The sequence below is a fragment of the Vulpes lagopus genome, chromosome 23, assembly GCF_018345385.1.
Source record: "Vulpes lagopus strain Blue_001 chromosome 23, ASM1834538v1, whole genome shotgun sequence".
Taxonomy (NCBI): domain Eukaryota; kingdom Metazoa; phylum Chordata; class Mammalia; order Carnivora; family Canidae; genus Vulpes; species Vulpes lagopus.
Genome location: NC_054846.1, coordinates 15,114,462 through 15,127,585, shown reverse-complemented (window position 1 = coordinate 15,127,585; position 13,124 = coordinate 15,114,462). Strand labels below are relative to the sequence as shown.

At 40.2% G+C, this 13,124-nt stretch overlaps 1 protein-coding gene across 5 annotated transcripts in view; it reads right to left on the bottom strand.

Annotated features, from left to right (window-relative positions):
* The window catches only part of SH3D19 (SH3 domain containing 19), a 170,102-nt gene that overhangs the window by 31,339 nt on the left and 125,639 nt on the right, over window positions 1-13,124 (bottom strand). For 4 of the 5 annotated variants that reach the window (XM_041738610.1, XM_041738612.1, XM_041738614.1 and 1 more), the window contains 4 exons: window positions 12,320-12,458; window positions 11,990-12,152; window positions 10,275-11,276; window positions 457-564 (listed from right to left, as the gene is read on the bottom strand). In XM_041738610.1, coding sequence (XP_041594544.1) covers window positions 457-564; window positions 10,275-11,276; window positions 11,990-12,152; window positions 12,320-12,458 — 1,412 coding nt within the window. The remainder of the gene's footprint in view (window positions 1-456; window positions 565-10,274; window positions 11,277-11,989; window positions 12,153-12,319; window positions 12,459-13,124) is intronic. The other variant, XM_041738611.1, reaches the window with a different exon arrangement.

Genomic DNA, 13,124 nt, shown 5'->3' with positions numbered 1-13,124 from the left:
AGCTGATTAACACAGATTTATATGTATTACATACTGTATTCTTATAATACATAAGCTAAAGAAAATGTTATTAAGAAAATCATAAAGAAAACACATTTATAGTAGTGTACTGTAAAAAACTGCGTTTAAGGGGACTGCAGTTCATACTCGTGTTGTTCAAGGACCAATTGTACTTTCCCACCATCTTTACCATTTACCAATAGCAAGCAACCTAAGTTTCAGTCTCCCTCTATTCTCTCTGCCTAGAGTCAATGGTATAGAGAAATGAAATCCACAATTTACCGTACCAACTGTCTAAGGAACTGTGAAAAAATAACTTGCTTTTAAATGTCCTTTGACTATAAATAATAATAAATGGCCGATTATACATAATTTCGGAAGCAGACATTGATAAATTAGTATATACTTCTCCCAGGCTTGAGGAGAAGCAAATAAAGAAGGCAGATTAGTGCTTACATTTTCCTGGTTTGGCTGGAATTCGAATCACAGTGGGCTTCCTGGTGGGAGCTGGTTGAACTGCTCGTTCTTTTGTTGGTTCTGTTTTTATGGGGAGCTGAAAGGGATCTAATGAAAAACACAGTTTATTTTGCATATTTTAGTTAACATGGACTCAAACAAAAAACCTCATTCATAATTAAAGAGTCATATTTTCATGCCCCAGGGAAAACTATTCATGGATAAACAGAATCTCAGCTTGCAGAGACAAAAACAAAGTCGGAGCTCATGAAAGGAAATAACTTGGTGCTCTGTAAATAATTCATGTGGCTTTTCTTCCTCTCTGATGAGAGATATCCAGGACAATCCTGAATTATGTAGAAGTCATCTTTCATGGGAGTACAATCATTTCATAAGTGTCGCCTGAAAATGAGGGGCAATTGAAACGAGGAGCCAATTTCCCCCCTATTGTGAAGCCTTTCAGATGCCCCAGGAAAGAAAGTCTTTTCTACCCCACAGCCCTGTGCCTGGCCCAGGAAACTTAGGTACAAAGCTCGAGAAGGGCTCTCATCCTACCCAGCACTGTGCCTGGCACAGGGCAGGTGCTCAACTGAGTGTTAGTTAATTTAGTAAAACCACACTTCAGTTAACATGAAAACAGAAAGTGTTTTATCCTGGAAATAAAATAAGACATCTTCCTTCAAATATTTAATTTGGGGGCAAAGATACAGGGCTTGGCATTTTTCCATCTTAACTGGTTCATTGAAAATTAACAGTATATCCTCAGAGAAAGTATTTTAAACAAAGACTTAACTACCAAACTTTTTTTTTTTTTAACTGAAACAAATAGTCTTTTTTGTCTTTAATGTAAATATTCTTCTCAGTAGTTTGGGAAAATGACCATAACATTTTTTAAAGAGGAGAAATCTAAAAATAAACAGATTAGCAAAAATAAAATAAATGCTGTATAATACTCTGTGTAGCACTCAGGATCCGTGGAGGCTTCCTTTGCCTTTATTCCACAAAAGGCAGAATGAGTATATGCTCTAATTCTGCACCTGTTCTACAGACTCTTAACTACAGGGACACAGTCCCTGGAAAAACAATGTACACACCATAGCTCCTGTGATGAACAGCATTCATAGGCTGCCTACTATGAGCTGTAGTTCGATAAGCACCTTTTGCCGACCAGCTATTTTTCAGGACACACAAAGAGCTGAGCTAAGGATAAGAAGGACTTTTGGCCCCGGGACACCTGGCCTTTCCTTACCCCCAGCTCCCGGGCAATCCTACTATTCATTATACACGCCACCAAAGGCATCACTCACTCACTAGCCACTTGTTCACGTGTGTATGACTACCCTGTGCCAGTAACAGCGGTGGAGGGTGGGGGGTGGGGGGGAGATGCTATGGTAAGGTACAATTCTATTTTATTATCTACCACCTAGGAATGGCTTCCTAGTGGCATGCCAGGTAAAACAATTATTACTAGGCTACTGAGACAAAAAAAAATTAGAAGACCCTTTCCTGGAAACCTATCTATTAGCTCAAAGTGAGGCAAGTCTTGTCTAAGTGCAAAAAGCCAACTCTTTCTCTGTGTCAAATAAATACAATATTTTTTAAAAAATGAATATATAGGGATCCCTGGGTGGCGCAGCGGTTTAGCGCCTGCCTTTGGCCCAGGGCGCGATCCTGGAGACCCGGGATCGAATCCCACATCGGGCTCCCGGTGCATGGAGCCTGCTTCTCCTCCCTCTGCCTGTGTCTCTGCCTCTCTCTCTCTCTCTGTGTGTGACTATCATAAATAAAAAAATTAAAAAAAATTTAAAAAATGAATATATAAAATCCTGTTGTTGGAAAGACAGTCGTAGAGGCACCTGGCTGGCTCGGGTGGTTAAGCATCTGCCTTCAGCTCAGGTCATGATCCTGGGGTCCTGGGATCAAACCCTGAGTTGGGCTCCCCCTCAGTGGGGAGTCTGCTTCTCCCTCCTCTCCCAGCTTGTGATCTCTCTCTCTCATGCTCTCTCTGTCAAATAACTAAAATTTTGAAAAAAGAAAAACGAGTATCAAAACAATATCAAACCTGAAAAAAAGGCTCTTGTAATCACATAAGTTTCTTCCACCATAACCTATTTCCTCACAAAACAAAGTTCCTTCTTTTAGATCTAACCAAATTCTTAAATTCTATATTTTGTTATAGCATTTTACTTTAAAAGTAGTATTTATTATAAAAATAGGGAACATTAAGAAATATATGATGGAAAGTCTTCTGTAATCCTATCCTTCCAGTAATAATTAAAGTTTGGTGTATCTACCTACAGATATTTTCCTACAGTACATGTATTCTTATGTAGGTATTTTGATAAAGAAAAAAAAGATTTTATATCTTTCTTTGTAATTCGCTTTTTCACTTTTGTTCACTCAGAATTGATTGGATGTCTGCTACAAATCAAATGCTATTCAAGGTGCTTGGAATACTTCAGTAAACAAAGCAAAGAACTCTGCTCTCACAGCATTTACATTCCAGCAGGGAGATGGAGATAATAATCAAAATAATAATAAATAGTTCACGTGGTATATTACGTGAGAAGTACTACTGGAAAATGGAAAATAGAGCATGGTGAGAAACTTCAGGTGTGGGCAGAAGGGAAGCAGGTTGTAGCATAAAACAAGAGTGCAGGGGGTGAGGGAGAGGAGTTCTTTATGACCATCTCTCCAACAACTGGATTTTATATATTCATTTTTAAAAAAGATTTTAGTTACTTGACACACACAGAGAAAACACAAGCAAGGGGAGCTGCAGAGGCAGAGGGAGGAGCAGGCTCTCCACTGAGCAAGGAGCCTAATACACAGAACTCCATCCCAGGACCCCGGGGGCATGACCTGAGTCAATGCTTAACTGACTGAGCTACTCAGGTGCCCCCGGACTTTACATATTCTAATAGTTCTTCCAACTTGAGTAATATATATCTGGTCTCTGGGAAACAGCAGTGCCAATGGATAAAAAGTGGTACTGTTCTTGCATTAAAGCGATTATTGCAAAAAAAGGGGGGGGACGTGCCTGGGTGGCTCAGAGGTTGAGCTTCTGCCATTGGCTCAGGTCATGATCCTGGGGTCCTAGGATCGAGTTCCACATCAGGCCCTCTGTGGAAAGCCTGCTTCTCCCCTCTGCCTATGTCTCTGCCTCTCTGTGTGTCTCTCACGAATAAATAAAATCTTTTAAAAAAAAAAGCCAATTATTGCAAATATTACCAGAATGTGAACTCCCTGAATGGTTCTTCTATTCTGAGTAATACTATAGTAGGTAAAGCGAAGGAATCTGAAGACCCTATGTCAATCCCAGCATGCATTTTATTCAAACACAAAACACCGTACCTTTCCTTTGTGCTTATTTTTCCTTTCTGTTCATTTCTCTTCCTACTATTTCCTTTGCTCTGTCTCCATGGCTCTTGTTGGAACCCACTGACTTTCAAGGACCCACCTTCCTTCCCTCAGCTGCGGTAGAGATCTGATCCTTTAGAGACTTGACTGTTCCCCCTGCCCCCAATCTTGGTTGTCACATCCCATTCTTTCAGGGCTCTGTTTTATGTTGGGAAAAGGACCAAACATTCAAGAAAAAGATTAAGGCTGGTAACTGTTCACTGTGTTCTACCTTTCAAGTGGTATTTCTGCTTTAATAGCTGCTTCTGCTATCTATAATCTTTTGGTTATTAGTATAGACCTTTAGTTGATGGTTTTGGGGTGGGTGTGGAAGGGGAAGAAAATCTTGAGCATGGCATAACTTCAATTATTTCCAACTCATATTATATCCTGAGCCTATACTCTCTCACATTCTAGAAGGGAGGGCATGAATGAGGGAAAAAGATACCCATTGATGCCTTGAGGGGTGAAGCACAGGGGCATCCAAATTATGCCTGCTGGTGGAGGATTGGCCTTAAGATACCTGCTGCCCCAAATCCTGCATACTGCAGACCTCACCTATTGCATGGAAGGGCCCAGTTATTATCATTTTTTTAAACCTAAAGGATTTAAATTGAAGTGGTATAGATACAATTTATATAACAAAGTATTCAAAGTGTCCTAGTTACCTACTCTTTCTCTTTTGGTCTTCATTTTTAATATCATCAGCTACTATTTCATAATACTACTTAGATCACGTAAAATTATTCTACTACATATGTCTCTGGAAAAAAATACTTCTTAATACAGGGAAGCAAAGATGTCTGAAGTGTTCCAGTACTGCAGGCTGTTGGGCAGGAGTGGGTCTGTTTAATGACCTGCCCCAGCTGTGCTCACAGAGTCAGTGAGCTCAGCACCTGCCTGTCTGTCTGCATGCTGTCCAGGGCTCTAATCCAGACGAGGTGTGCAGATTAGAGGGGAGGATGAACAGCATCACTTCAATAGGGAGGTAGAACCAGAGGCCTGTTTTTCATCTTGATGATGGTGTGCAAATCTTTTTAGCTACACAGTATGGAGTTTACATTTTATCTGTTCATGAGTAGGGTATTTTTTTCTGACAGAAATATAAGCGGGCAGCATATAAAGCAAGCACGGCATCTCATGTTTGGGAACTCCAGGCACTGCCAAGAGGGAAGCTGGATCACTGGTACTGTGAAAATGCTTAATGTTCATAACCTTTGACACAGTAGCCTCACTTCTGGAAATTTATTCTTCATCTTCAGAAATAAAAGCATCAGTAGGAAAGACAATGTTTATAATAGTGTTTACTGTAGCATTTTCTGTAGGGGAAAAGGAAATCCAAAAAAATTAAGAGCAACGTCCATGAATAGGTGAAATATTGAATCAACTGATAAACTCACACTAAGAAATATTAGGCAGGTATAAGGAAGGAGTTAGACCAACTGGACTGAAAAGAAGTCCATAAATTTCACTATTAAATTAAAAAAAGGCAAGGTATAATATGATAAAAATGTAAAAAGTAAGGAAAAGTACATGTATGTATGTTTATAAGCTTTGGTTTGAAGCGTCCAAGGGCATGGAAAGTTACATAGAACATTGTTCAAGCTGGTTACTCTTGAGGATATGGATGGACTAGAGGGAGGTAAATTTTCTTTTTCCTTTTAGTAAATTTTGTATTGTTTGACTTGTTACAGCAAGTATGTGCTACTTTGTAACTGAAAAAAATCCAATAAAATAAACTCAATCACAAGAAGAAAGTTATAAGATTAAGCTTAAATAATTGCCCTGTCAAACAAACCAAACCTAAAACCACTTAAAAAATAAGGGGGAAAAAAAGAAAATTCTTATCACTTTACTTGCTTTTTATTTTTTTATTTTTTTATTTTTTTTTTTAATTTTTATTTATTTATTTATGATAGTCATACAGAGAGAGAGAGAGAGAGAGGCAGAGACACAGGCAGAGGGAGAAGCAGGCTCCATGCACTGGGAGCCTGATGTGGGATTCGATCCCGGGTCTCCAGGATCGCGCCCTGGGCCAAAGGCGGGCGCCAAACCGCTGCGCCACCCAGGGATCCCTTACTTGCTTTTTAAAGGCAATAATGGCCATAAAATTTTCCATAAGGTAATTAGAAAAATTAAAACCTTTCTGGAAAATTAAAACTCTTTTTTGATTCTATTTAATAGGATTTAAGGCACATGTATGTTTTTGAATGTCTTATTTACACATATGCAGTTCAAAATAATTAGCTTTTACTTATCATCTTGAATAATATAGCAATTTAGAAAAATATATTAATTATTTTAAAAATTTCTACTCAAGATAAGACTGGGGATCAGTGTGGGAAGCAGCTCTCTATGGCAAAGACAAGAGCTAACTCTCCCACTTTTTCATCCTAATTCTCTCTATGGTTAGATATTTGAAAACCAGGTTCCTCATCTTCTCCTGCCAACCCAGTTCCCTCATAAAGACTACCTTTATAAAAAGTTACTAACTTTTTATACATCTTTCCAAAGATACTACACATGTTTTAACACAAACAGTAGCTAAAATACCATGGAAAAAAAAAGAAAAAAAAAGAAAAGAAAAAGAAAAAAGAGGGATCCCTGGGTGGCGCAGCGGTTTGGCGCCTGCCTTTGGCCCAGGGCGCGATCCTGGAGACCCGGGATCGAATCCCACATCAGGCTCCCGGTGCATGGAGCCTGCTTCTCCCTCCGCCTGTGTCTCTGCCTCTCTCTCTCTCTCTGTGACTATCATAAATAAATAAGAAAATTAAAAAAAAGAAAAAAAAAGAAAAGAAAAAGAAAAAAGAAATAAAAATAAAATACTATGAATACGAACTATACCTTACAGTTTTTCACTTAATAATATCTTGGGGATTGTCCATGGTAGGAGGTAACAGGGGGTGTGCCTCCTTTTTAATTAGCATGGGATCCTCCATTGTATGGATGTACCATTATTTAAGCAGTTCACTGGAGGCTATTGCAATATTCTATAGTAGAAGTCCTTCATTTGGGGTTGAAGAATGGGCCGTTGAGGCTCTGGAAATTGTGCATACATGAGCTGAAGGGCTATTTTCAAGGGAGATAAAAGATTCGAAGGATAATCTGATTCTGAGTTCTGTGATTCCCAGAAGGGGTTAAGGACCACAGTGCCACAACTGTATCACAGAGTTTTTGCTCTTCCTTCTACAGAAAAAATACAAAGCATCTCAAAAAATATCTCCTGTCCAAACCTACGTCAAGTCCGTGGCATTTTTCTCTACCTTTATTTGCAGATTTATTCTGCTCTCCTTCTAGCACCCCACACCAAACCAATTATTCTATACCTGCTGCCACAGAAGCAGGCCCCTTTACACCTCTATCCGCATGGTCTTCATTACTGGGCTAGAAAAACACTGATGGTAATGTAGTTTTCTGCCTATTACCTGTCTCTAATAATATGCTTGTCATCATAATTAGTTTCACCATCCTTGGCTTGCTTTTCTGTCATTTCTTTCCCTTGAGTTCTGTTAATAGCAGAAATTGGCTGCTAAACTATTATTCTGGTCTGTGTAATGGGGCTGACAGCAGAAGCATTCTGCTTTTTTTTTTTTTTTTTTTTTGACAACTGGGTATGATTTGTAAAGGTGTGAAGAGGAATTGCTAATACTTCTCAGCTCCATTACATTAACCTGGAAGGCATTCTACCCAAGAAACGAATCCAATATTAAATTGCTTGTTTTATGAGTTTTCCTTTAATAATTTTTCTAATCTTTACAATGTTTTCACAGCTTTGGTATTCTCTGATCTCTACTTCCTGAGATTAATATGGCAACCTCATTTTATGAAAGCCAGTTTATTAGATTTTTCCTTATTTCTGAGGGAAGGAAAACGAGGAAAGGTATATTTGTGCGTTTCTCTCCTTTCTCTTGTGTTCCTCTCTGTTTCTGGCAAATGCCAAGATGAATAAGGTTTCACAAAGAGACCATAATCCTTTATTTACAAAGACAATGCTATTGATATACATCAAAAAGTCACAAAACCCCAAATCAACAAACAAACAAAAATCTCTCTACATGTTGAGGAATTCAGAGGTGATCCTAAAGACCTCTGGAAGACACTAAGCAGGGAAGGACGAGGTCCAAGGTACACTCTAGCCACAATATGGAGGATGATGGGTTTGAGGCAGAAGTAGGAGCTTAATTTAGGAGATTATACAGTAATCTGGCATAAAAGCCTAATGTGCAACAGTACAAGGGGGATGTTTGAAAGGAGAGGAGGATTCAAGAACTACTTAGAAAGTTAAACCAGGAGTTGGTAACTAATTGGATGTGAAGATCAAGAAGTAACAATAATTACTACTTAATGAGCACATACAATGTTTCAGACAATGGGGCAGGGCTTTCCTGCACAATCACATTTAATCCTTGCATTGCCTCCATGAGGAGTATTATTACCATGTTTTATAGATGAGGAAACCAAGGCACAGTGGGGTTAAATAAATTGCCCAAAGTCACATGGCAATGAAGTGAGACTGTGGCCTGTCTGACTCCACGTCCAAACAAACAGCCATGGTGTCACAGGTAGGGAGACTCAGAGGTGATCTCCAGGATTCTCTAAGGAAGGCTGGGTATATGATGGTGCTATTAAGTGAGGTGTACGGAAAACAGGAGGAGGGGCAGGTTTAGAAAGATGATAGAGTAAGCATTCAGTGTAACCCCACCATCGAGAGCCATGGTTAAAGTCAGGTAGGGCAAGCAAATTACACATTTTGCTAAGAGATTGCCTAAGTAATTAAATGTTGTGCAACGAAGTGGTAGAAATCAAGGAACAGAAAAGGCTGAGTACGGGGCATAAGACTATATTCATGTTGAATGTATACCGTTGATCTTCTTTTTGGAGGATGACTGTAATTATGTTTGATGACAGGGAATTTATTCTCAGCAGTTATTATAACCATGTTGCCATCCCCACAGAAATCTAGCAGTTTCTACAAAAGGTGGTGTTTCCTTGGCCTGTGCTAGTTCCACCCCTTCAGAGCTCGCTGTTGTTGGATTGACCCATCCCTGTCTCACCTTGAGCCTTCCAACACCAACAAGGTTTAAATGAGAAAATGACATAACAAAGACTTGAAAAGTTTTCCAAGTGTTAACCTAGTCTAAGGATTCATACAAATGTCGAGTAGCAATGTAATACAATGAAAAATACACTAGACCTAGAGTAAAAAGATAGGGCGTAAATCATGCCTTGGAAACTGTTAGTGCTATGACACTGGGTAAGTAACCCACTGATTTCTCTCCATCTCATTTTCTTCTTCTGCAGACGGAGGCCAACAATACCTGGCAGAGGGTTACTGTAAGTATTAAACTAACGATGTATGTCTGGGTATCTAGCAGAAGGTTTGGAACACTGCAGAAGCTCAGCATATTCTAATGTCTTTCCTTGTAGCCCTTATAGACAAGAGGCATGCTCTAGCCACTTAAATGTTGTGTGTGGGATATTTAATAATGTTTGTTATCATTTAAAATACACTTGTGCTGTGCAGAATTTGGTTTCCAATCACAGAGCTTATATCATTTTGATGCATGTTAAGCATTTATAAGATGACACCTAACCTTTTGAAAATACTATTAAGCTTATATGTTCACAAATGCTACCCAAATAAGTAAACAGCAGTAAAAGGAATCATCAATAACAAGTAAAGCAGCTTATTTTGACAAATTAAAGATAAGCTCTACCATCGTACCCTCCATCAGAGCAGTGTGAGGAAAGAAAACATACTCTCTGGATTTCCTCTTGAGAAATTTAATTGTCCTGATCTTGGCAGGAAGTGTACAGCTGTTGTATTTTATTTATAAAACTTTGCATTCCCAAGGGAAGATGTTCTGTGAAGATTAGTGAAAAAAATTTGGCTACATATGGCTGAATCTTCATTCCTGGCTTTGCTCTTGCCGGAGTTCTCTCTAGGGCTGGCCCCTCTCCTGGCACTCCCAGTGGGGCTGGTTTAATCTGAGGAGCCCTTCTGCAGCCACCCCATGACTTCCCATCTATGAGAAATTTCCCCTGAATCTCACTGATGCTTGACTCGCCACCTGCTGGAGTAAAGAATCCAACTTCATAGCAAGTTTAGTTGCTAGGCCCAGTCTGATTATTCTTGGCTTATGCGGTAGTCATCAACATGTCTCCCTCTTTCTCTGTCTCCATCTCCCCCATTCCATACTTCCCTGTCCTTCTCTATGTCCATCTCCTACCCAGCTCCATGTTTCTTAATCTCTTTGTGCTTCTGTCTCTGTACACACAGGCATGTGCACACGTGCGTGCACGCACATGCACACACACATCCCACTATAAATTGTGTCCTAGAAACTAAAACAGCAAGTGCCAGTCAAGATACCCTGTGATAAGTTTACATTCCCACTCCACTTCTCATTTTTACTCACCCAGAACCATCTCTGAACCAACAGACTCTTCAACCAGGTTCCCAGCTGGGGTGGGTAAAACATCATCATCAAAACTGATGAGGTCAATGTCCCCCGGAGGCTTGCTTTGCACAGCTGGAGCTGGGGAGTTGCCTGGGGGCCCTTCTCCCAGTGACCTGAATGCTTTGGCCTGTGATGCCACTGAGAGTCGGGGAGGAACGGTGACTGGTTTCAGCAAAGTTGTAGGGTTGGGGTTTTCCAAGGAAACTGATTTCTTCGGCAACAAAGGCCGGGGAGCAGGAGTTGGGACTTTCTTCCCGCCATCAGGGCTCTCAGCCATGGGCCCTCCTCCCAGAATTTCATGATTAACACTTCGTATAAGGCCAGCATTTGGTTTCTTTGGCAATACAGGTTTGGTTACTGGGATGCTCCCTACTTCTTGCGGTGGAGAGTGTGGAGTGAGTCCTTCCCTAGAGGCCACCTTGAGTCTGTTTTCAGCCCAGGAGTCCCATTCTCCAGAAGCTCTGTTGGCAGCTGGCTTGGGAGCCACTGAAGGTTTCCCTGAGGGAGCAGCAGGCCTTGGGGGGAGTGTGCGGGGTGCAATTTCTGGTTTTGCGGGGAGTCCCGAGTTTTCTTTATTTGTCTGACCCTCAAATGCTTTAATTCTTGAAACGACAGTATTTTGGCTTCGTTCTGTGTTCATAATGTTCATCACTGCCTGACTATCCAAGTTGTTGGTACTGTCCAACAGAGACTGGGGCTGGCTCAGAGAGGATTCCTTTTCTGTAGCCGCAGGGCTGGTTTTGGGGTGATTTTGCTCTCTAAGGTGACTATCTCTGGCTATTGGTCTGAGGTTGGCTTTTGATCTTGGTCTTGGCACCGGACATCTTGTAGCACTGGAGTTCTCTGGGCAATTCTGTTCTTCAGAATTATCAAAGACTATTAAAGGCGCCACATTTGTTGGAAGATCACTGGCTGAGACTTCCGGGAAAGGCTGGAGAGGCTTGAGAGGTGCCTGTAGTGCTGACAAGACCAAAACCCACAGAAAGAAGTTGCAATATTATAATTTAAAAGAAAAAAATAGAGATACACAGACTGTTTAAATATACATGCAGAATATCAAGAGATTTTGGTTTCTTTAATTAGTAAAAAGTAACTCCAAAATCAATGGGGGAAATGTTTACACTCAGCTTCTCACAGGAGTGTTCTCCAAGTTATACTTATTCATGAGAGAAATATTCATAATATTTTAAAACACCATTAAATTCTTGATTCCCAGTAGACTTATCACATGAATCCTTTCCTTCTCATCAGAATTCCAACACTGTTTGCTTTACTTTTCCAAAGTAACTTACTCTCATCTCTGTTATTTGAATACAATGCTTTCTAAAGCCTCATAGGACAACCACCTATTTACACCTTATCAAGTTTAGGTTGCTAAATATAAAATCCTTCTCAATGGGAATAAAGGGGATCTGCAGTAATACAACCATGAGTTAAAAGGATGATGTTTTTGTGATATGAACTGGGGTGAGCCCCAGAGATTGGGGCTGCAGCTCATGAGAATGATCTATTGTAATAATCACACCAAGCCAAAATAAAGGAAGCACACAGTGGTCATACTGACTGGGAGGCAGAGCTCAATGAATTATGCACAAGTTGCAAATTATTTTAAAGGCTGGAAGCCTCCTGATTACTTCCCTAGGACTAGGTCAGAATTAGGGAAGATGGATTACTTGCACCACTTTGAGGCAGGTGGTTGTCTATTTCTTCTGAAAAGTCAGTCTGAGTTGCAGAAGTAATTGTGTGCCTTGGAAGGGCAGCAGCATTATTATTATTTGTAGTATTAACTTGAACTTGGTTGATTTCTTTTATGACTTGTTCATAAGATGGTGGGAGCTGCAAGACAAAGAATGAAGAGTTTAGACATTTGTGGACAAGAGACAAAGGGTTAACAGTCTCATTCTTCTCATCTTTGAGCTTACTTTTAAAAATAAAATGCAAAAATAAAATAAAATAAAATAAATAAAAAATAAAATGCAAACAGATAATGTGATATTATTTACCTCAGCAGGAACCAGCTCACTGGGCCTCCACGGGCCTGCTGCAGAAGATGGGGGATACCCCAGGCCCGGGGGTGGGGCTCCTGGAAACCACGAGGCCGGCCTCAGGGGCTCAGCTGCCACAATGGTGATCTCTGGGCGCCTAGCAGACAAGATCTCAGTGAGAGTTTGCAGGCTGGTAACAAGCTACTGCCTATCTGCAAATACTCAAAGATTGGTGAAAACAACCACTGCCCCCAAAAAGTTACATTAGAACGACCATAGTCCTAGAGATGATCTGTCTGGCCTGGACTCTCAAGGGAGCAAATGACAGTCATCCTTCTAGGACTCTGGGGCTCAAAGTTAAAGATGTACCCTGAGCACACTTAGCTCTGCCTTGGTTGATAAGGACTAAGGTAGGCACACATAATCTCTTCATTCCAGAGTTCTGCTATCCAGCCTATACCACGAATATAAATAATACATGGTAAGGAAGAAAGTATACTGGACACGTAGAATTGCTTATTTTCCTGCCATTATAAATAATATACTCTGACATGATACCATATAAAAAGAATATCCTTTTCCTTCTCATCCAACCTCTGCGCCAATTCAAAGTCATCTCTAGATGATTATCTCTAAATAGAGTTTGCATATTCACTTCTAGCCCTTGATAGGTGTGTCTGTGCTCCTGGTCAGTTTGATATATGAATCTGATAATTAAACTTCAATATTGCGGAGGCACAGGGATTCAGGCACAGCTCCTTTCATCATTTTCTTAATCTGATTCTACATTCTCATGTTCAAATTTTATATTCAACCTCATTTC